The following is a 25,665-nucleotide window of genomic DNA, read 5'->3' on the forward strand; positions in this document are numbered from 1 at the left end:
TAACAGTTACTTAATTGAACATTCATGTCAAGTTGCATGTTTAATGAATTGATTTAACTTTAAGTTCATTCTATCAGTGTCAGTTTGATTTGTGTTTTGTAAGGCTGTTGTCATAAAGATGCTTGTGTTTCCTTAGGTAGCTGACTTTATCTTAGGCAGATAATTAAGGCTTATCTCACAGATTCATGTCATGTCTTGCTGCACTATTACATTTCCCTACTGCCCTAAATTGTAGTTTTTAAATTTTACTTTGGACTTTACACTTTAAGTATGACTTTACACTTTAAGTATTTTTCTTAAGTTATGTTTTTAGGGTTTGGGTTTATTTTTTTTTTTTGTGGCGGGGAGAGAGTACTAGCCCGGAGGTTTGAACACAGGTCCTAGGGACTGTCCCTGTGCTTTTTTGCTCAGTACTGGTGAGCACTCTACTACTTGAGCCACAGCTCCACTTCTGGTGGTTAATTAGAGTTAAGTTTCACAGGCTTTCCTGCCTGGGTTGGTTCAAACATTGATCCTTGGACTTCAGCTTCCTAAGTAGTTAGGATTATAGTTATGAGCCCCTAACATTTGGCTCATCAGGTATGTTTGATAAGCATTGCTAAATGATTATAATCTTTCACATTCCAATTTGAATGTGGTGTTTTAATGGATATACTTTTCCCCAAGTCATGTTTTCTTGCCTTTCTATAAATTTCTCTTTACAGCTCTGTCTTTTTCGCATTTTAATTTTGAAATTCTTGTGTTGTAAAAATCATTTCAATATTTGGTAGTATGCTTTTTGCTCTATAAAAGTCAGATTGGTGGAATGAGGAAATTTTCCCCTCTACATACTAAGTTTATAAAGATTCATATGGTGGAGTGTTTGAAATGGATACTATCTTTGTTTGTACTTTTTACTTAGAATGAAAATTGCAGGTAAGTAGTTTTTAAATGCAAAGTGGGAATATGGAGGGACCAGTTAGACTCTCAAATAATTTTTGTTTTGAAATCAGTTATGTATATATATTTTACTTTGAAGAAATCTTATTAGCTTATTGTAAAAGAGCAGAATTATTTATAAAATGAACTAATGTAAACTTAATTTCCAAGTTTGTTTTATAAAATTTTAAATGTGTTATCATAAAAATGATAACTAAATAGGAACAAATTCAGTTCAGTTACTATGCAGCATAAATAGCCAAATAGACTCTGTGGCTAATCAGATATGATTACATATCAGTAATACATATTTAATATGATGCTATGTTCTTTTCGATTTCTGTGGTCCTCCACTATTTCCTATCTCCTGCTTGATGAAGGACCAACCTTCTTATGTGCCTAGAGATTCCCCTTCCTATTAACTACTTAAGTAAATTTGTATCTTCATCTCTTAGTTTTTATACTTAAAATGCTTGTAATAGACCAGTCCTACTCATTTCTGATAAAATTGGCTTTTATATATGGCATATATATCATTGAATTTGAAAAATCTTTTGCCCAATGTTTCAGGTTTGTATAAAACAACTTAATGCCCTATGTGATATAGTATGCAACTATAAAAATTATAGCAATTACTTTACAAAATGAGTTTTATTAGAATAATTGGTAAAATTGTCATCTTGTTTACATTAAAATCACTTTTTTCTCGGCTATTTCATTTACTACCAATTGGACTTTTTAGGATAACATTTATTAGATTACTTTTAAATATCAATCTCAAAACCATAGTTTAAATTCATCACTCTTGTATCATTTTCCAATTACATTGGTCATTTGTTTGATTTTGGTTGATAACTGCTTATATCCCTTAGTATAAAATAGGTGGAGAAAATTTAGCCACATGCTTGTTTTCTCTAAACAGTTATTTTTTATTTCAGAAAAGGCCCCTTGAATTAAATACGTTTTTTCCATAAACTGTAAGTGGTGCTTTTTCCAAGAATTTTCTGTATTAATTTGCAGATGAAAAATAATGATAAATACATTGAACATCCAAATATTGTTTATCTAGATCTACTCATCATTATCAATTGTTTTATCTCCTTTTGCATGTTTACATACATGTGTCTATAGACGTGTTCATATACCCATACATATATTATGTGAATTGACAAGTCTTCTATATTCCTGAGTACTTCATTATGCATCTTGTAAGGATAAGGACAGTAATTCATTATCTGAAACCATGATCACATCTATGAAAAGGATAAGTAATTCTGTACTATACAATTAACAAATGTGCTTCTAACTGACTTTTTAATATATGAATATTACAAATATATATGTATGTGTGATACTTAAATCTTTAGTATGTGTATGTATGTATTCTTAGATACAATATCCATTGCAGGAATATATATATATATATATATATATATATATATATATATATATATATAAAATCTCACCTTCTTAATGACCCTTAATTTTCTGTTCATCTGGATCTCCATGCCACCACCCCTGTCCCCCATAATACTGACTTTTGAAAAATTATCTCATAGATTGTTGTCAAGTATTCTGGACATTTTATCTCTTTGTCTATGATGTTATTTGACTTGATGTTGCATTCTTATTAGAATTACTTATTTCTAAAAACATAATCAGAACAATATGACACAGTATAGAGTAATAAAGCTAATTTTTCAAGATCAGATACTGTTTACAAAATTGCACATTGTTAGCCTTATAGTCTCTATGTTGTTAAAAAAAAAAAAAACTAGCATTTTAGGTCGTTGAGGCCACTGGCACCCTGGTATGTTTTTCCCCATTCAAACCTACACATTAGCCTTTTTTGATTCAATTACAGTTTACCTTTGCAATACAAAAATTTTGACGTTATTTTGACATGTTTATTTAAAAAGATTTCTAGTCCATACCTATTAAGATGTTGAAATTTGTTGAAAGGGAAGGAAAAGTCTCAAAAAAAAGTTCTTAAAATTATTTTTCTAATTGCTATTTAATTTCTTCCAAGTTTACCAAATTGGAAACAAATTGAGTAAAACAGATAAAACAAGTTAGAAACGCAAGTTTTAATATACCTCACTAAAGTTATCCAATAGCTTGTTTAGGACCTGTTGTTTCAGTTTAATGACTTTTTAAAACATATAATAAATCTGTTGTTTCCATGGCAGAATTTATAAGGATTATTAATTTATCTTCTTCTGTTGAAAACAAAATATGGTATGTGAACAGTTGATAAGGTTTTCATTCAAATTAATTATATGTAATATTACCTGCTAGGTAGTTGTAAGTTGCCAAAGAGGAAAGTTTATGTAAGATGTTCTGTCCTCATGGTATAACTATTTGCTAAACCAAAAAGCACAGAAAAATGTATCTGTTTTACTATTCGGAGTTTATGCTCTTTAGACAAAAGATTTTAATATAAATCTCTTGATATTCTGTAAAGAAAGTGCTGTTTGGTTATGGTGGTATTTTGGGTTGAAGATATGAATCAAAATTAAATATTCTAGTTTGTTCTACTATTAAGTGGAAATTTTAGTTTACTGCCTTAAAAACTCAGAAAACTAGATTTTAAGTCAGGTTGACATTTTATCAGAGGAGTCATTTGGTAGATAACCAGTGTTGGGCAATTTGGTGAGTTTCTGTGGGCTGCCTTCTACTTATTTGTAAATTGTGGGGTTAAAGTAACTATATGATCATAATGCTTATATCATACTTTAATCAAGTGCTTTATATTCTCTACTTTTGTTTAACTGAAAGACCTCCACCATTGACCCTGAACAACTTATGGCTCCAAACTTACCCTGGGGTAGTTTAGAAGAAGAAAAAGGGTGGTGTATCTTTGGATGCTGTGCATCCAACATAATACAACCATAACAATTTACTTCTGAAAATATTCTGAGGATGCTGTTTTTTATTGTTAGGTTTTTTTATTCTTCCCCCAAGAGAAACCAGATGTGCCTTTTGTTTCTGTTTGAATTGCCTCACCAGGAACAACTGTACTCTGGACAGAGTGCTTTCCTTCACTTCCATTGATACTGGTTTAGAAAAATAAATAAATAATTGCAGCTCTGGATATACTGTATTTGTATGCTGCTTTAAATTAAAGGAAGCAGGTTGTATCAGACTACATGAAGTTACACTATTATTGATGTTCTAGTAAAACCCTCAAGTAGTAGTCTTGTTGGCCTTGAAACAAAAACAGGATAAGCAGTACAGTGCAGTTCAATTATCATCCTTTAGCTGTTTTGTTTATTAAGTATATTGGTAAAGTAGATTATTGTGGAATTAGTTTTCATCTTTGCTGCTAGTTAAGAGATAGCTTATTTGATTTCCTAATTTTTCAAGTAGGTTGCAGAATCCAGCAGTGACTTTTTCATCTCAAAATTGCCTGACATAGGAAAATACTATTGTACACCATTAAGCTACAGATTATCAATATAAATATAATTATTGTTTTTGTTTTTTTGCCAGTCCTGGGGCTTGAACTTTTGAAGGCTTGCTCACTGCCCTTGAGCTTTCTCAAGGCTAGCACTCTGCCACTTGAGCCACAGTACCACTTCTGGCCTTTTCTGTGTATGTGGTACCGAGGAATCAGACCCAATTTATTAAAGAAAACCTATTGATTCTTTGAAACTACCTTTTTCTTATCCATTAATCCATTTTAGTTGTATCATTTATACAAAATACTATTTGCTTATGGTATCTTCATAATGCTTATATCATACTTTAATTCTATTTATCCTCCATTACCTTCCCCCTTCCCTCTTTTCCCTTTCCCTTTCACTTTCCTGACAGTACTCCTTGCACTTCAGTGTCCCCCCCCCCCCCAGGGATTGGGAGGTAGGGTAAGAGGCATTTTGAACTCAAATTCATACTTCCAAGTATGACTTGACCTATGCCTCCAGTCATATTTGTTCTGGCTTTTTTTTTTTTTTCTATTGAGATCCGACTGGCCTTCACCGCTGTACCCCTATATATTCTTGCATATAGTTTCCATCATCTAGGATGACATGTATGGACCACTATGCCCAGCTTTTTCTTACAAAATGGGTGCCTTGAAACTTTTTGCCCTGGCTGGCATAGCCCTTAACTTCGCCTTGCCTTGTAGCTGGATGACAAGTATGTACCATCATGTTCAGGTATTGGTTGAGAATAGAGGTGTCATGAATTTTTTACCTGACCGCATATGATGAGGAGGCTTCCCAGGAAATGAGATTACCAACAGGAAAAAAAGGTATGGTCGAATTTTTTTTTTCTTGTACTTGTGTTTGAATTCAGTGGCCTTACCCTTTCTAGACAGGTACTTCTTTCCACTCATCCCTACCTCAAGCCCTGTTTAGCAATGGTTATTTGGGGAATAGGGCCTTATTGTCTGCCCAGGGTTACACTTGGACTGTAGTGTCTCTGTTTCACTATTCACAGTGTAGCTGGAGTGACAGGCAGGCACCATTGCGGTAGAGCCTTGCGGTTTTTCTGCCTGAGATAACTTGGAATATGATCCAGTCTCAGCCTCCTATGAAGCTAGGATGACAGGTATGTGCCTCTACATGTAGCTATTAGTTGAGAAAAGATCCAGGCTTTCCTGTTAGGAAAAATCCTGATAGGTAGAATTACTACTTTAGCTGGATTCAAAAGTATCTATTGCCAGATAATACCTTTTAATTTATTTTTGTACTTTGTTAAATCAGTTCCAAGAGTAAATTATGTGTTCACTTTGTCTGCTTGACTTTATATTATTACGTACCTTGTTATCATGAGAAAATACACCTTTATTAAGTGACTTTTTGTTGTTGTTGTTGTTTACTAGAGTCTTAAAAGAACTGGTAGGTTATTTCAACTTTTGAGTACATCAGAAAAGCATTTTATAGATTTTTCTTTTTCTGATAATGGAGGAAAGGCAAGTTTTCTTAAAGATTGATCATTATGTTCCCCCTTTATAGATGTCTTTTGGAGTTGATTGGAAGAGGAAATTTTTTGTTGTTTGAGACAGGGTCTCACTATGGACACTCATCTGGCCTCAAAATAAGATAGCTGCAGGTGTGCATCACTGTGGCTACCATTTCAGATTTTTTTTGCTACCTGTAGATTTCATAATGAAATATGAGTATGTTTTACTGTTCTCCAAAAGTGTTCATATTTCAACAAAATTATCCTTCAAATTCAGTGAGGAAATTACAAAGATTAAAGGTCAATTAAAGACAAAGATCTGTTACAGCAATTCATGCCCACTATGCCCAAACTGCAGAAAATACTTAAAGAAATACCATGCAGAAGAAAAAGAGAAGAATTTCAGTCAAGCAGTAAATGGGCATATAAGAAAGGAAAGAAATGGGTTCAATTTAGGAAACCAGCAAACTTGGAAAAAAAGTAAAATCACAGGAAACTACTTTTTAGTCATAGCCCTAAATGTCAGTGGTCTCCAAATGATTTGGCTGACAAGATTTTTAAAAAAGACATTGATTTATTGTCTGCAAAAATACAATTCACATGCAAAAACATACAGACTAACAGAAGAGGGAATACTATTCCACATCTATCAATACTGGGCATTAGTACCCCAAATTCATAACATCACTGATGATCAGGTCAAGATGGAGTAACTGACCCCAGCACATGGCAACATTCAGCTATCCATAGGTCACTCAGAAAGAAAAGCAAAGATCTCAGAATTAGGAAGCACCATTTTTACAAAATGATTGTCATAAGCATTTATAGATAATTCCATTCAACGGCAGCAGAACATTCTCAGAATCCAATCTCCAAATTTTGCACCTTAGGTCATTAAGTGAGTCCTAACAAAAGTAACTGATTTGCTGTATTATAACAAGACTATTGTGATTAGAATTTATTAGGAAAATACAGGAACTTGAAACACATTGGGATTGAACAGTACATTTTGTGATGATCAGTGAGCCATCGAAAGATCAGCATTTAAAACTTCCTAGACTCAAAGGACAATTTCTACAGATTGTAGAACACAGTAAGGACAGTTTTTGAGGGAAGTTTTATAGTTTATTATATATATAAAGTCAAATCTTAACCTAATGAATGCATCTAAAGGTCTTAGGAAAACAAAGCTGCCAAATGTGGTTGCTAGCACCTGTCTTAGCTGTTTATAAGACAGAGAACAGGAGGGATCATGAGTCAATGCCAGCCCCCACAAGAAGTTCATGGGGCCCCATCTTACCCAATAAACATTTTTGCATGGTAATGTGCACTTTTTATCCCAGCTATGCAAACCAGATCATAGTTGGAAAGAAGAAATCAAGGAAGTTGAGGCCTAATACCAAGAAATAAAAAAAATGTTTTTGGGAATATTGGCAAATGCCTAGCCAAACTAATCAAAAGGAAAAGAATACAATTTGTTTTAAAAAGGTGAATAAAAAGGTACTGCAACAGATAATGATAAAATTCAGAAGATAAGGAACTTTTATAAATTCCAACAAACTGGAAAAATCTAGACTATAAATGGTTAAATTAATGCAGATGAGTTTTACCCAAATTGAAACCAAAGAATCTAAACCAATTGATATATAGCTGGAAGTGAGGTTAAAACTAATGAGAATCAGACCCCCAAGATTATGTGGGATCCCTGTCTACCAGAATGGACTTCAGTCATCCTTGAACTATTAGATGAAAGACAAAAGGAAAAGGAATGAAGAGGGAAGGACTGCTACCAATCTACAAGTCCAAGAATGACCTAGTAACTACAAAGGATGCAATAAAAGTAGTTTCCTTGGCAAAAAATTACTAATATAAACCAAAATCACATTAAAATGATATATACCATGTTCAAGTTGGTTTTGTTTTAGGGATACATGAATGTTTCAACATATGCAAATATGCAATGTAGCACATAAGCAGTATAAAGGATAAATCATGATCATCTCATTAGAGGCAGAAAAAGCCTTTTACCAAATTCATGAAAAGCCCCGAGGAAAGCTAGGAATAGAGGAATTTACCTCAATGTAATTAAAAATTGTATGACAAACGTATGACCAACATGAACTAAACAGGAAAAAATATCTAAAATATCTTTACTCTTACTCAATTAAGTGCTTGAACGAGCCAGAGCAATAAGGCAGAACAAAGGAAAGGACTATGAAATGGAAAGAAAGATGTCAAATTATCTCAGTACCAAACATGATCCTGTACCTGAAAGACACTAAGCACTCTACCTAAACTCTTATGTCTGGTAAACATGTCAGCAAAGTAGCAGAGCATAAGAACATGCCAGTCAGTAGCTTTACACCACCAGATCTGACCAATAAGGTCAGTTCCTTTAAAAAAAAATCTAGAAATAACTAAAGCATAAAACTATAAAAACAGGGCCGGAAGTTTGTCCTAGTTTGGTAGAATGCTTGCTTAGCATGCACAAAGACCCAGGTTCCATACCACATATGTAGAAAAAAGCCAAAAAGTGGTTCTGTGGATCAAGTAATAGAGCTCTAGCCTTGAGAAAGTCAAGGACAGCGCTCAGGCCCTGAGTACAAGCCCCAGGACTGGTTAAAAAAAACAAACAAACTATAAAAACATATAGAACTTACAAGGCATTGGAGAACAATAAAACACTAGGATCTCTTTCATTTGTGGATTGACAGAATGCTTATCATGATATGACCAAACTACTGAAACTGATTTATGTATTCAACTCAGTTCTCATTAAGATTGCAATATTTGCCAGAAATAGAAAATCCAGTCTTAAAAGTCAGATGGAAACAAGAAGACCCTGAATACCAAAGCAATCCTAAACAAAAACAAATACCTGTCTTCAAACTATAATTCTTCATGGTCTTGATAACAGATCCACCGTCTACTGGAATAGAAGGCCTCAGAAATAAGCCCTCATAGCCTTCTGATTTTTGACTGAGATTGTATGTGGTGGGTCTGTAAAACCTGTTGGTGGAAATTTAAATTATTGTAGCCACTATGAAAAGCAGATGGAGGGTCATCTAAAAAATCTACACAATCCTACGATACTGCTTCTGTATATATCCCAAAGATACACTACAATAGAGATGTCTGCACATCTGTATATATCTGCACTGTCCATTCTTGCCATTTCCTGAAATTCATTATTTTTGTTGGTCGTGGGGCTTGAACTCTGGGCCTGGGCATTGATCCTGCGCTCTTCAGTTCAAGTCTGCCACTTTACCCCTGGGCTTCGGCGTTGTCACTGAGCTCTTTAGCTCAAGGCCACTACCCTACCCCTTGAGCCACAGCCCCACTTTTAGTTTTCTAGTGGTTAATTAGAGATAGATAAGAGTGTCGGACATTAGTGCCTGGGCTGGCTTTGAATGGGGATCCTCAGATTTCAGCCTCCCAAATACCTAGGATTACATGCGTGAACCACTGCGACTGGCCCATGAAGTTCATTCTAACAAGTATTTTATATGATCAGATACATGCAGACATTGCATGTTTGTGTTCCTCTCCTAAGAATGTGTGAATCCCTGGAGTCACGTATAACTTTCCATGCCAGTGTATTTTTATATTAGATCTAGCTTCAGCATATGAAAGAGTACAAGGAAGTTTTTATTGTAGAACAGAATTTAATCCATCTGTATTAAACTTTATTTTCCAGAATAGATTTAGTTGCTAGTACTGAGATTGGAACTTATCCTTGCACTCTTGCTTGGCTTACTTGTTCATAGCTGTCACTCTATCAGTTGAATATTGAGCATTTTATGGGATAATTGGAGGTGGAGTCTTGTGGACTTTACTGCTTGGGCTGGCTTTGAAACCAAGGTCCTCTATGTCTGTCTCCTAACTAGCTAGGATTATAGATGGGAATCACTGGTGCCCAGCTAGAAGTATGTCATGTATTTCCAATGAGTGTTGTGTCAACAAGCAGTTGATAGGATTGTCAAGGAACAGTTCCTAGAATTGAAGTGTGTGAGACTATAATGGCTTCAGTATCTTTATTAGCTTCATAACCTCTAGGTGGTGTAAAAGAATGGCATCACTGTAATATGATATACCTAACAAGCTATACCATTCCCCTTATCCTGATCGGGGTACCAGTGTATGTTTTTCAAATAACCTATTTAAACCAGAGTGATATGGAAGGTTCCATGGTATACCTGAGGAGACTGAAGCTGGAGAAATGAGCCCAAGGTCATGCTGCAGGGTGGTTTGAAGGACTCACACCTAGGTAAAGTTCATACTCTCATCCTCCATTCTGTGCAGCCCTTATGGCATCACTGAGCAGGTGGGGTTCGCTTTCTACTATGTGGGGTGTAGCCTGACTAGGCTGTCAGCTCAGGGAAGAATGAAGCAGGACTCTGCGCTCCAGGATCACAGCACTAATGGAGAAATTTGTAATCTATATGCACATGTATTTCATGAAAGGCATCTGAGGTGAGCATTTGTATATGACAATACCTACTTAGACTTCATTAGGTGTAAGTGGTTCCAGGTCTTTGAACTGGCTCACTTCATAGCATTTTGAAGAAAGCCTTCTAATTCTTATCTGATCAGACTCCGTAGGTAATGATGGGAACATAATTGGCCCCATCTATTTGATACCTAAGATTAGTAAAACTGTGTATAGATATTAAAAGTTATGCTGAAACATTTTCCTTAAAAATGGTTTATCTTCTATGTATGTTCAGCATCATCTTTCCAGGATAATGATAAATTTTTTTTCTTCTTTGAATCTGCTCTGCCAGTGTACTGAGCACAAGATTTTTTACAGTGTCTACTTATACTAAATCTTGAATAGCTGATAATTCTACTTCACTGAACACAACAGGCTTAGTCTCTAGAGAGAGAGCTTGCTCTCTGTATCAGCCAGAACCCTGGAGAAAGCAGAATTATACTCAGGAGGATCTGCTAAGCAGGCTTGAATGCTAAGGAAACAAACAAGGGGTGCTAGGGCACCTCCAACTGTCACCACCTCTAAGTCCATGGGGACAGGTGTATACAATCCTATGTAGGACAGCTGACAGAATTGTAGCTCTCACAGCAGGAATGTCTTAGCTTGCTGCTTTTGCCCCTCTCTGATCTCCTGCCAGGCTTCCCATTTGCTAGCCCAGAATGATGGGAGTTTCCTAGAGGAGGGAGGCAAATGAAAAGCCAGCACACTAAAAGTATATTTGGAGTGCAGCAGGCAATGTTATTTCCCTCATGTAAGGGAAAGTAAAGATTTCCCTCTGGTAATTATCATTATATTATTTTATGAAAAACCAATCATGCCTCAGGTATTTTCTAGTTAATTGTTTAAGAAGTTCCCTTGTTAAAGAATTTATATAAAGTACTGAATTAAGTGATCAGTAGGTGGTGCTACTGTGTTTAAATTTTGAAAAATGCAAAATAAGCTTTCAAAGATTTTTCTGGCCTTGAGACAGGTTATGTGGGAAATACCTTAATGTAGAGAAATCAATTTCTTTTCTTTCCTTTTTTTTTTTTTTTTTGCCAGTTCTGGAGCTTAAACTCAGGGCCTGAGCACTGTCCTTGGGCTTTCTCAAGGCTAGCTACTGCTTTTTTCTATGTATATGATACTGAGGCATTGAACCTGGGTCTTTATGCATGCTAGGCAATCACTCTAGCACTATCAAATTCCTGGCCCCGAGGGATCAATTTCTGATTCATTGCCTTTCCATGACATTGGAAATCACTGGCCTTTAGAATTTTATTTTTGTTAATATATAGAATATTACAAACTTTGGCCAATAGGCAAAGAATAGCAACAGGAACCTCTGCAGACTTGAATGATGAATGATACTGAATACATTACTGCTTATTTTCTGAATTGTTCTACTAGAGCTAATAATCTTATTATATCTTAATTTATATCTTAATTTACTAAGAGAAATCTTAATAATGAATACATGCATATCAATTTTTTAAAGATTATCTTTGAACTTATTGGAGGAGAGAATTAAATGGAAGGAACATCATAACTATATCTTCTAGCAACATCAGAAGTGACCCTTTGAGGTATCATTTTTCCCTATCAACTCTCAGGACACAGAATACCTTACAACTTTACCAACAGAAGTAGGTCTTTGAAACTGTGGAATTATAAATTGTCTAACCTGGCAAAGATTGTAAGGATACTAAAGTTTGCCACTCTATATCATGGAGAAAGTTGACAATATGCACATTTCTGGCCATATGTCTAAAGATTCTTTTTTAGTATATCTGGGATGGGTTTGGTAAGCAATAATTTAACAAGAATCCCAAGTAATCTCTTTGTCATACTGGTTTAGGAAATACCAAGAACTCTATTAACTTTGAACTAAGATTCCTTACCCACTTGGTCTTAGACTTCACAAGCATTCAGTGTTGATAGTTATTTTTATAGAGCCTAGGTTCTCTCACCAAGAAAATATTCCTGCTCAGAGTTTTGCATATGATATCAGACACTTCAGAGACAGATTCTAGGCTCATCTATGTAATATATCTCATGAAGTGCTATCTGTAGAATCTAAATACCTTCCCATAATTCTGCCACATTCTATCAATTAAGCCCTTTATCCTTTTAGTTCTGTGATAACCAGAAGCTGTGATGAACACATAAGAAAAATCAGAATCAAAGAAACTTCTAAGGTTTCCTTTAAGCTTGTATGTTCTTCAAAATACAGAGTAGAGTTTCCTAAGACAACACACTAAGGATGATTTCTTCATGCAGTCGCTGGAGTCTTGCCAGGGAAAAGAATGATGATGGAAAGTGACAGTCTATCAAGGTATGAATAGAACTTTCTTTTATTACTGAGAGCACAGACTCTTGTTGATAGAGAATAATTTGGGATGAAAATAATTTTTGCAACATGACAGTCAAGTGCAGAGAATTACTTTGATAATCATCTCAAAAATCCTACATGCTGGTTTGTCTGGTCACTCAGAATTTTTAATTATTGAGACAAATAGATGTGTTACTACTGTGAGTCCATCTATCAGATAATTTATATTGATTCTGTGACATGTGAAGTATAATCATTATAGAGGAGGTTCTAATTATAGATAAATCTAGAAGTTAAAAATGGAAATTGTATCAGGGCCACTACTTTTGTGGTGGTGACTTAAGCTATCACATATTTTACTTGTATACTTACTTATTAGAATAATTAGCCAGTTGTTGAAAAATCAGTTAGTCCAGGCTTAGGCAATATAGGAACAAAAGACACACTCAAATGAAATGGAAAGACAAGTTTTCTTAAAAATACATATAGACAGTTTAATATATCTATACTATTTAGTAGTTTAGTTACATTAACATAACCTCAAACCGTATTGGAGGCATGCTCCTAGCTTAGTTACCATTGTTTTGTTTCAACAACAGCATGAGGGGCCTGGGAGTTTGGCCTAGTGGTAGAGTGCTTGCCTAGCATGCACAAAGACCTGGGTTCGATTCCTTGGTACCACATATATATAGAAAAGCTAGAAGTGGTGTTGTGGCTCAAGTGGTAGAGCACTAGCCTTGAGGAAAGCCCAAGGACAGTGCTCAGGTCCTGAGTTCAGTCCCCAGAATTGGCAAAAACAAAAGCAACAGCATGAAATTGAGAATGGAGTTGACTACTATATGTTGAATTCACTGCTTGGTGTTATTGCTGGTGGATATAGTAATGAGTGCCCCGAACAAGAGTTAACACAGTGTACTGGACTGCTGCTGCTTATCCGGGTGGTCCTTGGGCTGGCATCTGGGAATTTGGAATTGTCTTCATTCCCAGAATGGATGGAAGTAGCTTACTGTCCCCAAATGATTTGCAAGAATGACATATTTCATGATGAACACATGCTGTGTTGTGGGGAGAACGCACTACATTTTGGTGCATTTTAGACAGAGGATGAGCAGTCCCCCTACAAAATCTTTGACCACTAAGTCTAAGGACCTTCCCATTTAGCAGTGTTTCCTATGCATTGCCAAACTTGCTCCTTTATTTTCCTCATTTCTGTTTCTGTCATCCCTTTACTGTCTATAAGTCCAACTTCCTTTGCTCAAATTATTGGAGCTCTTATTCAATTCCATAGAAGAAGCGATGTTATTTTGATTTACAAATCACAAAAGCCAATCTGATGTTCAAATTTGTTACAGTTTTGTTCGTGTTTTAAACGTCAGTTTGGGAACAATGCAGGCAAAGTGCTTGGGAATTTTAACTATTTTAATAACATTGACCAAAGTCAATGTGTAATTACCATTTTCTCATGTTTTGTGGAAATATGGAAAAGTTTTAGGAGTCAATTTAAAGTTATATGAATATAAGTAAGAAAAAATTAGAGAATTGCAGTATAAAATTTGAAAATGTGAAACAATGCATACTGTAAGTTTGGGGACTAATATATGTTGATGAGGGATACCTACATTTAAATAGATTATATTTGCTTATAAGAATTAGTCTGGAATGTTGAAAGGCTATCTCAGAATCTAGTCTTTTGAAAAAGAAAGTTTAATAATAGGGACTTTTTAAATTTTATATCATTTAAAAAATCATTCCTATTTATTGCATGTATTTTGTGTGACAGTATATAATGGAATGAAAAATCTGTATTAATTTTCTTTTTCTCTTTTAATAATATCTGTGCATTATAATAGGGAAGCATTCAGGTGAGCATAATTATTGTTTAAAAAAGTAAGATATCCTTTGTAATTTTTTTAATTTCAAGGAGAGTCACCAGTTATGAAAGGGCTTTAAAAGGGAATAGAGTATCATCTTTGTGCTTATGACAACTGGTCTACTATTTAATAGCTAGACAGATAAAAATCACACTTTGATACTATCAATTCAGTATAACCTAGAGATGTCATATCTTACTAAGTTCACTCCAGGTGATTTACTTTGTAGTACCTGCTTATGAGGATCAGGAACTCTTTGGAAATTGTAAATAATCATTAGGTGAGGCTCAGGGACACACTTTCACCTCTTCCCCGTGCTCTCTGTAGATCCTGTTTGATCCTCAGAGCTGTTCACTGCCACCAGCTCCTGCTCTTACACATCAACACCATATGATCACAGGAAATGAACCCCGGACATACCAGAACATTCCTGGCAATCTGTACATTTTGTTTCACAGTCCCTATGTGGAAAACAATGAACAAATCTTTAGATTACAAATGATCTTGCTAACAATTTTAGAGAATTTCAGTTTTTGACTTCCTGCCTGCAGGAAGTGACAGTTGGAAGTGTGGAGAACAGGTGTTGCTTTGGACAGAATGATATCTTCTGCTTACTAAAATAAAAAACACTGCATCAACACTCCTACATGGAAGTGAATTCTAACCACAAGACTCAGTCTTTCCAGCCCAGATCCAGCTTCAGAAAACCAAATGCGTTTTCTACCAGGAAGTTCTTAAACCCTGTATAAAAGTCAGCTGAGGCACAGGGTTCTGAAATCAACATTAGATGATTCAAGTAAAGATTTTGAGTGATTTAAAAATGCCCTTCTCCATGGCCTTCCACTTACTGGCAGGGAAGTTACATGGAAGAATTGTCAGTGCATTTAGAAGGGAAGGAATCAGAACTAGAATTAATGTGTTCCCCCTATAGGGTTGGTAATTTTAAGTCCTGTCTCATTTCCCTTTGTCTTTGTCTCCAAGTTAGGTGCCAGCATTATTTCCTTCCAGACAGAACTTAATATTGGCATAATGGTATTCTTTTACTTAGCTAAACTAGCTGATTAGTGCATAATTTTAAGACTGAAAAACTCACAAAATAGCCTTCCCTGCCTGTCCAATACAGACAATTCCCTCCAGCATCCTGATGATGCTCAAGCCTATTATAGAAGGGGTGTGTGTGTGTGTGTGTGTGTGTGTGTGTGTGTGTGTGTGTGTGTGTGTGTGTTGGTCCTGGGGCTTGATCTCAGAGCCTGGTCACTGTCCCTGAGCCTTCTTGCTCAAGGATAGCACTCTACCCTTTGAGCCACAACTCTACTTCTGGCCTTGAGGTGGTTTTTGGAGATGAGTCTTGTGAACTTCTCTGCTTCATTGGCTTTGAACCAAAATCCTCAGATTTCAGCATCCGAAGTAGCTAAGATTATAGGAATGAGTCACCAGTATCCACGTTGGAAATTTTATTGTTTTAAATTTTTGTCCTGAGGCTTGAACTCAGGGCCTAGCTGCTGTCCCTGGGCTACCACTTGAACCGCAGCTTCACTTCCAGCTTTTCAGAAGTTAATTGGAGTTAAGAGTCTCATACTTTCCTGCCTAGACTGGCTTTGAACCAGGATCCTGAGATCTCAGCTTCTTGAGTATTTAGGATTATAAGGCATGAGCCACTGGTTCCCAGTTGAAAGATTCATTTTTGAGGCTATGTGAATTATAAAAGGTCAAGAGAGACTGTAAGTGGTATCAGCATCTATAAGTGGCTCAGAAAGGGTCATAGTCTTTTCCTAATGTGAGTAGTTGATTCTGTAATTTATAGGATTTTGTCCTTTTTGTCCATCTATGGATCCTCTATGAGAAACTGAGCGTATGAACCAAGTACGTAGATTATATTGGAACAGACAATATATGATTTCTTCTTTTGAAATGTCAGTGTGAGAGACAGCATTATCTTTGAAATAAAAGAGCAGTGAGCCATAACTGAAGTCCCATATTTTCCCCTATTACCTCTCTCTTCTCTGATACTTGATCTCTTCCTTCCTTCCTTCCATGGGCGAAAAGCTTGCTATGTGCTAGACATCATGCCGAGAAACAATAATACCAAGATAAATGTCAAAAAATGCAATGATCAGAAGGATAAAGGTAGTAGTAAAACAGGTTTTTTTTGGGGGGGGATGTCTTATCAAGGGCAAGTGAGGGAGATATAAGCTGATAAGGGAAAGAGTTAAAAATAGACAACAGAATTTCTCTTAAATCATTATTATTTTCAAAACTGTTTTTACCTGGCCTTTTTCTGCCATTGAAGTGGGACTCAGTCAGTATGTAAACCAATGGAATTGGGAGATAACAATGGCCCTAGAAGGAGACTGAGTTCGACGTCAAACGAACTGCCAGAAAGTAGTGATTTTCTCCTTTCTCCTGTGTTGATGGCTGATTTTTCATTGCTTCTTAGGAAGCAAAACCAGGGAAGGAGAGTGAACTAGGGCATATCATTGTTACTCAATGAAATTACTTATAAATGGACTTGATCTTTCTCAAGTCTTAAAAATATACACTAATTTATATGCTTGTAAAACTATTCAAACTATGACAGTATTAAGACAAGGTAAAATAAAAATCCCCATCTTTCCACCTTTTCCGTTCCCCTAAGAGTAACACTGTTTCCAAAAAAATTTTTTTTTAAATGGACGTGCACATTTATAATCATAATTGCTTCCTTGGAATCTCAGTGGCAGGGAAGGTGGAGGTAAATAGATCATAGTCTGGTCCAGGCAAAAGCATGAATTTTCCTGAATAAATAAATTAAAAGCAGAAGGGCTGAGGGCTGGACTCAAGTGCTCAGGCCCTAAATTTAACATCTAGTACCATGTGAGTGTGGAACTACCATCCTCAGACCTCAGCCTCCAGAGTAGCTGGGATTACTGGTGTGAGCCACCTGATCCCTGCCTTGACCTTTGTTCTTCTGAGTTGTTTATAGGTTTGTTTCCTTCATTGTAGCATGAAAATTTCCAGGGCAGGAAGCTTTGTGCTTCATTCAACTTTATACCCTAACAGCTTCGAAATGCTCTACATGGGTACTAAAATGTGTTTTTTTGTAGAAGGGATATTCATGGACACAATTGTCTTTTAAATATTTGGATATGCTTTTAGGCTAGATACCGATGTTGTTAATATGTTACTCCTGATAAGAGACTCAACTAGCACCTGCTACTTCCTGACCAGCAAAGGAAATGTGTTATGGGCAATCAGTGTACAATAATGAATAAATATCACAAATATCAGAAAGCATCCACATTGAATATAATCTTTTAAAATACTTTGAAGAAGAGTAAGGGAGGTCTAGAGTTTTCGAAGGAAGAGACTTAAGGTTTGAGTATGTTTCTCTTTGCTTGAATTCATGTAAACATAAAAAGAGAGGACTGAATAGCAGTTATTCTTTGTCATTTTAAAATTGTATCTTTCCAATGGCTTTGTTTAATGAGGGTTCAATATTATAAAAATGGTTTTGTGATCAAATTAACAATGCATACTTTTTTTCTAAAAAAAAAAACTTTTTTTTTACACCTACTGATGCAGGACCTGCATTCTAGTTCATTTGGTTTCTAATAATGGCTGTGTAAATAGACTCAGTGATCATTTCCACAATGGCTATGTTTCTTTAAGAGACCGTGGTTGTTAAGTTAGAAGATCATTGAACCATGTAAGGGTCAATAAAAGAATAAACTGGCAGGCTAGTGATTGGAGTACAAGGAACTTGGGCCTTGTTCAGTATCTGTATGTCCATCTGTTGCTCGCAATCGCAGGAAGCAGTGGGTCTTCCACAGTTTGTTGTTCCTTGGTATGGCTTCTGGAAGGATAATTAAGCTGGTGGTTTTTGAGCTTCTGGAGCTTGCTGCTTTCTGCATTCCCACCCTGGTGATGATGGAACAGTTTGCCAGTGCTTATCAAAAGACAAGGGGTAGTTTGGATAAAACACACTACTGGCTGATTGTCTCCTGTTCCATTGCCTATGTGGCTTCAGTGACTCTATTAATTTGGGTTCCCATAAAAGTTCTCTTATACAAGAAACATCATCTGTACAAAAAAATTACAGGATGGTGAGTAAAATTATTTTCTTTGCTTTTATTGAAATAAGTTCTCTCACTTCGTAGCCTAGCTTGGCCTTGAACCTGTATTCTTCCTACCTCAGCAGTTGATATTACAAATGTGTACTGCCATGTCTCCAAATAAAAGAGTTCATTAGTAGGGTATTTATGGGTTGCTGTCAGGTATTTTCATGCTCTATATGCAGCAATGTGAGCCTAGCACAAGTGTACAGAAGGTGAGATTAATGATAAAGTTCCAATCACAGTCTCTATAAACATATTGACAGTATAGTGTTTCCAATGTTTTTTGTGAGCGTTTTTCTGACTAATGACAAATTTTGTGTTGCTAGTATAAGCCCATGATATCCTAACTTGTGCATGTTGTTATCTAATGTCTTTGTACACTAAACTGCATAAAGTAACCAGAATTAGTTTACACAAATCTTGAACGTAGAATTTCACTTTCTGGTAAAACTGTAATGCCTATTTGTAAATGTTTACATTGCATCTTTCATATCTGTAGCATGCTTTGACCAGTAACTAATCTGTAACATGTTTCAGATAAAACAGTTCCGTTACTTATATTAAAAAATAATAGTTTAGTATGCTGATACATTCTTTTATTCTTGTACAGAGCAAATATTTCCATGTTAAATACAGAAATACTTTAAGTAAATCAAGACTTAGAACTGGTTCAACTAGAGGTTTTGCTAAAGACTGTACTGGCCCATGAATGAATAGTGGTTGAGAACAAGGATCCTCTGATGTTGACTGGTGTGACCTTCTTTACAGATCTGATTCTTACAGATTCCTCTTCTTCTTTTGCCCACTGTGGGCTCAAACTCAGGGCCTTGAGTTCTTGTTTTTCTTTTCTATGTATGTGGTACTGAGTAATCGAACCCGGGTATTCGTGCATGCTAGGCAAGCACTCTACCACTAGGCCAAACTCCCGGCCCCTTTCTGAACTTTCTTGTTCAAAGTCAGTACTCTACCAACTGAACCACACCTCTGCCTTGACGTTTTGCTAGTTAAATGGAAACAAAGTCATCCAAACATTTCTGCCCTGCTGGCCTTAGACCCTCCAAGTCTCAACCTTCTTAGTAGCAAGGATTTCAAGCACAAGCTTCTGGTCCCAAATATATCTCAAAAACAATAGGCTGAGAATTTTAACATAGATAAAGACTGGAATATAAAATAATGTAGCACTATAGCTTAGAGGTATGTTCAGGAGGCAGTGAAAGGGAGAGCCAAGTGTAGGTGGGGTCATAAAATGTTCTTGAGATAATGATACTGGAAGTGTCTTCTGCAACCTTGTCAGAGAACTTTTAGTTCTCTAAAGCCTAATATCATATGAGGGTTTCCAGGAAACAATCCAATTTGTTGGCTCTAGGGGCTTTCCAACCTTGCCTGGAGCTGATTTGGGCTCTGTTTCTCTCACACTCCTTCGGCTGTCCAAAACTCCACTCAACCAGGAATTCTGAGGGAACAGTGGAAGTAAGTTCCAAATGCCAGCAAGAGTAACCCAGGAGAAAGCAGTTCCACTACAGCCCACAAAAGAGCTCTTTGGTTGTGTGTGTGTGTGTGTGTGTGTGTGTGTGTGTGTGTGTGTGTGTGTGTTTTCCACATTGGCTTACATACCTAAAGCCTTATAATGCAGAATGTAATTCAAGCAGCAAACTTAATTACTATTATTATTAAACTTCCTCTTTACTGATCATTTATAATGAGCTGAGAGCTTTCTTTCTATGTAGATTTCTGGCAATCTTATACCATCTCATTTAAGTATTTCAACTTAAGGAGTAGATTCTTGAATGGTTTTACCCTTAGTAGTTCCAGGAGGAAATTAAAGATGACTCAGGTCAAACAACTTTCCAAACCCATCCAGTTGGAACAAACTTTGGACTTTGATTCATAAGGCTCCATAATAGAAACACAACCACTACTCCTTGAAGGACAATGTCCCACTTGTTTGTGGGCAATTGGAATGAAGAAGAAAATCGTCCTTCCTATTCTCTGCCAGGTGCCTGTGGTGTTCTAGTCATTTCTGAGGGCTGTATACACCTGGCCTAAGTCTACGCTGTGCCACAAGAGTCCTGATCTGTTGCCACATTTATGCATTCTTTTGGGAAATCCTCTTCATATCTATAGTTTCTGTTTGCAGGTGTGTCTGACCACAAGTGTTTTAAATAGGTTTAGGTAGAGGACAGTTTATCTATAATTTTAGTGAACTATGGAACTATTTCCTCATGGACTTATTCATTAGCTGACATACATAGTTATCTTCCATGGGCACTAAAGAGAAGCAGCAGTTCCCAAAAACTATTCTGGAAGTTTTAAAGGTTATATGCTATAAAATTTATATATTACTATAGCAGGGTGAAATGCAGGTGTCAGCATTCTCATGTTACAAAGGAAGAAGCAGAAACTTAATGAAGTAACTAACTTTGTCAAGTGATAAAGTTAGTGAGTCATTGAGCTGAGATTTATTTGTAGGCCCAGATCTGGCTGAGTCCCTTCAATTTTTTCAATCCCATACATTGTTATTCTTTTATTCTTTGTTATTTTAAATACCAAGATAAATTCAATTCTTGCTGTTAGGAGACCATATTTTTCAGTGATGTGTTTTTTTGGTATTTCACACCCACCCACACATACATACATGATTCTCAAAGATGTCTATTTGGTTATTAGGTGTGGTGATATACAAGTATCAACTCTTCATTGCTAAATAAAAGTAATTGCTAGTGTACACAATAAGGCTTGAAAAAGGTGAATTATTTTGAAGACTGAGATAAATATTTGTTTATATGACTCTTATCTCCAATTAACTTGTAGAAAATGGGAAGTGGGGCTTGGCTCAAAGGTAGGGCAGTAGCCTTGAGCTGAAGAGCTCAAGGCCCAGTGTTCAAGACCCATACCCCTCCCCTCCAAAAAAAGATACATCACAAAGGAACTAATAGGACACAGCAAAAGCAGTCCTAAGGGGAAAATTTATCGTACAAGGAGTCCATATTAAAAAGACAGAAGAAACTCATGCAAGCAACCTAAAGAAGCAATTAGAGCACCTAGAGGAGCAAGAAAAAGTTAGCTCTAAAACAACTAGAAGGACAGAAATAACAAAAATAAAATCAGAAATATCTGAGATTGAAATCCGATCTACTATACATAAAATTAATAAATAAAAAAATTGGTTCTTTGAAAGAGTCAACAAAATCAACAGACCCCTGACAAGATAAATCAAAAAAAGGAGAGGGAAGACTCAAACAAGATTAGGGATTCCATGGGAACAATCATGACTGACATTCAAAAAATTCAGTTCATTATGAATAAGTACTTCCATGGTTTATAATCAAAGAAACAAGAAAATTTAGTAGAAATGGATGATTTTTGAAAATAAACATAGGCTGCCCACATTGAACCAAGAAGAGATAAATCAACTGAACAAACTGATCTCATACAATGTGATAGTGGAAGCAAAGACATGCCAACCAAAAAGCGACCAGAACCAGGTGGTTTCACTGCAGAATTCTACAAGAATTTTAAAGATGAACTAACACTTTTGAAACTCGTTTGAGAAATAGAAGCAGAGAGAGCCATCCCGAACTCATTTTATGAAGCCAATATCACACTCGTTGCCAAACCAGGGAAAGACCCAACCAAAAAGAACTACAGACCAATCTCTCTGATGAACACAGACACAAAGCTCCTCAATAAAATACTAGCCAACAGAATCCAGAAACAAATTTAAAAAATTATATGCTATGATCAAGTAGGCTTCATCCCACAGATGCAAGACTGGTTTAACATTTGCAAATCAATTAATGTAATAGATCATACCAATAGAGCTAAGGTTAAGAATTATATGATAGTTTTTCTGGATGCTGAGAAAGCATTTGACAAAATACAGCATCCATTCATGTTGAAAGCACTAGAGAAATAAGAATGGGGGGTACATTCTTTAAAATAATTAAAGCCATATATGACAAACCTACAGCCAGTATTGTACTAAATGGAGAAAGACTAGAACCATTTACCTTAAAATCAGGACTAAGATAGGGATTCCCAGTCTCTCTATTTCTTTTCAATATAGTGCTGGAACCCCCAGCCAGAGCAATTAGGCAAGAGAAGGACATCAAAGAGATCCACATAGGGAAAGAAGAAACTGAACTATCCCTATTCGCAGATGACATGATCCTATACCTGAATGAACCAATAAATTCCACTCCCAAACTCCTAGAACTAATAAATCACTTTGGCAAAATGGCAGGATAAAAAAACCAACCCTCAAAAGTCAGTAGCCTTTCTGTATGCCAACAATACACAAGCAAGGAAAAGTCAAGAAAATGATCTCATTTGCAATAGCCCCCAAAAGAATAAAATACTTAGGAATTAACCAAAGATGTAAAGGAATTATTTAATGAAAACTATAAAAACCTAACAAAAGAAATTAAAGGGGACACCAAGAAATGGAAAGACATCCCGTGCTCATGGATAGGGAGAACCAACATAATGAAAATGGCCATACTGCCAAAATTGATGTACAATTTCAATGCAATCCCCATCAAATTCCCAAAGACATTCTTTGCTGAAATAGAAGGTATAACCCAAAGGTTTCTATGGAACAACAAAAGACCTAGAATAGCCAAAGCAGTTCTAGACAAAAAGAGCAGTGCAGGTGGTATTACAATACCAGAGTCTACTATAGAGCCATAGTAACAAAAACAGCTTGGTATTGGCACAAAAGTAGACCAGAAGATCAATGGAACAGAAATGAAGATCCAGAAATAAAACCATATACCTATAGTCTACTTATGTTCGACAAAGGAGCCAGAGATATATAGTGGAATAAATACAACCTCTTCAATTATTGGTGTTGGGAAACCTGGGCAGCCACATGCAGAAAACTAAAAATTGATCCCAGCCTGTCACCATTCACAAACATTAACTCAAAATGGATCAAAGACCTCAATATCAGACCTGAAACCCTGCTACACAATAGAGTAGGAGAGACACTGGGATTCATAAGCACAGGCAAAAACTTCCTGAACAGAGTCCTGGGATCACAACAGAATGGAGAGAGACTCGACAAATGGGACTACCTAAAAATAAAAAGCTTCTACATAGACAAAGGTATAGCTACTAAAGTAGAAAGACAGCCAACCAATTGGGAAAAGATATTGATGACACATCAGACAAATGCTTACTATCCAATATCTATAGGGAACTCAAGAAACTAAACCCTCCCAAACTCAACAACCCAATCACTGAATGGGCAAGGGAACTAAAGAAAGACATAAAAAGAAGAGGTTAAAATGACAAAGAAACATGGGAGAAAATGTTCATCATCCATGGTCCTAAAATATACTGCAAATATAAATGACTAAGATACCACCTTATCCCAATCAGAATGGCCAATATTCTGAACTCAGACAAGGACCAATGCTGATGGGGATGTGGAGAAAGAGAAACCCTACTGCACTGTTGGTGGAAATGTAAACTAGTAAAACCACTCTGGAAGGCAATTTGGGAGTTTCTCAAAAACTAAAAATAGACCTTCCCTGTGATTCCGCCATACCACTCCTGGGCATCTACCTTGAGCATCATAAGCCAGGATATGATAAGGACACCTGCTCAGGCATGTTCATCTCTGCACTATTCATAATAGCCAAGTGATGGAAATAACCCAGATGCCCTACTACAAATGAATGGATACAAAAAATGTGCTACATATATACAATGGAATTCTACATAGCCAACAGACAAGATAAAATAATGGCATTCGCTGGGAGTGGATGAAACTAAGGAAATCAATTTGAGTGAGATAAGTCAAGACCAAAGGAACAAATGGCACATGGTCTCCTTGATATGTGGATATTAGGTATGAACAGTACAAGAGTGATGACTCAGTATTGGGGTACTCGAGGTCATTGACATGATCTTAGAGATATAAATATAATTACATAGACACAAAAATCTATGATGGGATATATACTCTAGACATAATATTATATAGATCAATATGTAATTATGACATACAAACTCACAGCTTAATTTTAATTATGTTCTAAAATTTATATACCAGTGATTGCATAGATTTCCTTTTCTTGGCAGTCCTGGGCTTGAGCACAGAGCCTGAGCACTGTCCTTGGACTTTCTCAAGGCTAGAGCTCTACCACTCAAGCCTCAGCACCACTTCTGGCTTTTCTCTATGTATGTGGTACCGAGGAATCGAACCCGGTCTTCATGCATGTTAGGCAAGCACTCTACCACTAGGCCAAACTCCCAGCCTAGATTTCCTTCTTGAATACTTGTTTGTTAAATATGACATTTGAAATATGATACAAAAAACTCAGTGTTAATAAAATCTTTTAATAAAAAAAGAATGAAAAGGAAAAAGTTCCTGCACATTAGTTCCACCCTTAAATAAAAACACTTTTCCACGTATATATAGAACCAGAGGTTAACATTATTCTACCAAATACCAGAGCTAGAAGAAATCTTAGAGTTCCCTTTCTATCCTATCTCATACAATATAGATAAGTAATTTTTTTCTGGTTTTTACAGTATGCTTAATATTTTCTATGGCTCTAGTCATTAGAAGAGCCTTTCTTATTATGTGGAAATAAACCCCATCTAATTCTCTTTGTAGACATGAAACAGTGAATGTGACTATGACCCTGCCCTTTTGCATCCTGATACCCTCCTTTTATTTGATCATGGAGTAACTCATCTAGCTCAGAGTATAAACTGTTACTTTTGTGGTGGTGACTCCCAGAAGTCATCCACCGAGGGGTGGATTCTCTGAGCTAACTGAATTTGCATTGAATCTTCCTGACACTGAGGCAATTCCTTCCTTCCACTGTCTCAGCATATCCCATGTCAGTCTACTGGTTTCCTTTTCAGTGTGCAGAATTCCACCATTCTTTCCCACAGTTTCTAGACCTTTTACTCTGGGAATGTTCTTGTAAAGCTGGTTGGCATTCTCATGTCTAGATCTGAATTCAGATGATGTGACTACTTGCTTCAGCTATAGATATAATATTACTTTTTCTTCTAGTGTATTACTGTGAGGACAACTGTCAGTTTTCCTCTGTGAAA

At 36.2% G+C, this 25,665-nt stretch overlaps 1 protein-coding gene across 1 annotated transcript in view; it reads left to right on the plus strand.

Moving 5' to 3' along the window:
- Positions 1-17,381: 17,381 nt before the first annotated feature.
- Positions 17,382-25,665, plus strand: part of Tmem236 (transmembrane protein 236) — a 33,369-nt gene continuing 25,085 nt past the window's right edge. Inside the window, exon 1 of the mRNA XM_090319180.1 lies at positions 17,382-18,579. Within this exon, the coding sequence (XP_090175306.1) occupies positions 18,323-18,579 (257 nt within the window). The 5' untranslated portion in view covers positions 17,382-18,322. The remainder of the gene's footprint in view (positions 18,580-25,665) is intronic.

Source organism: Megascapheus bottae, chromosome 26 (genome assembly GCF_031878675.1).
Source record: "Megascapheus bottae isolate mThoBot1 chromosome 26, mThoBot2.hap1, whole genome shotgun sequence".
NCBI lineage: Eukaryota > Metazoa > Chordata > Mammalia > Rodentia > Geomyidae > Megascapheus > Megascapheus bottae.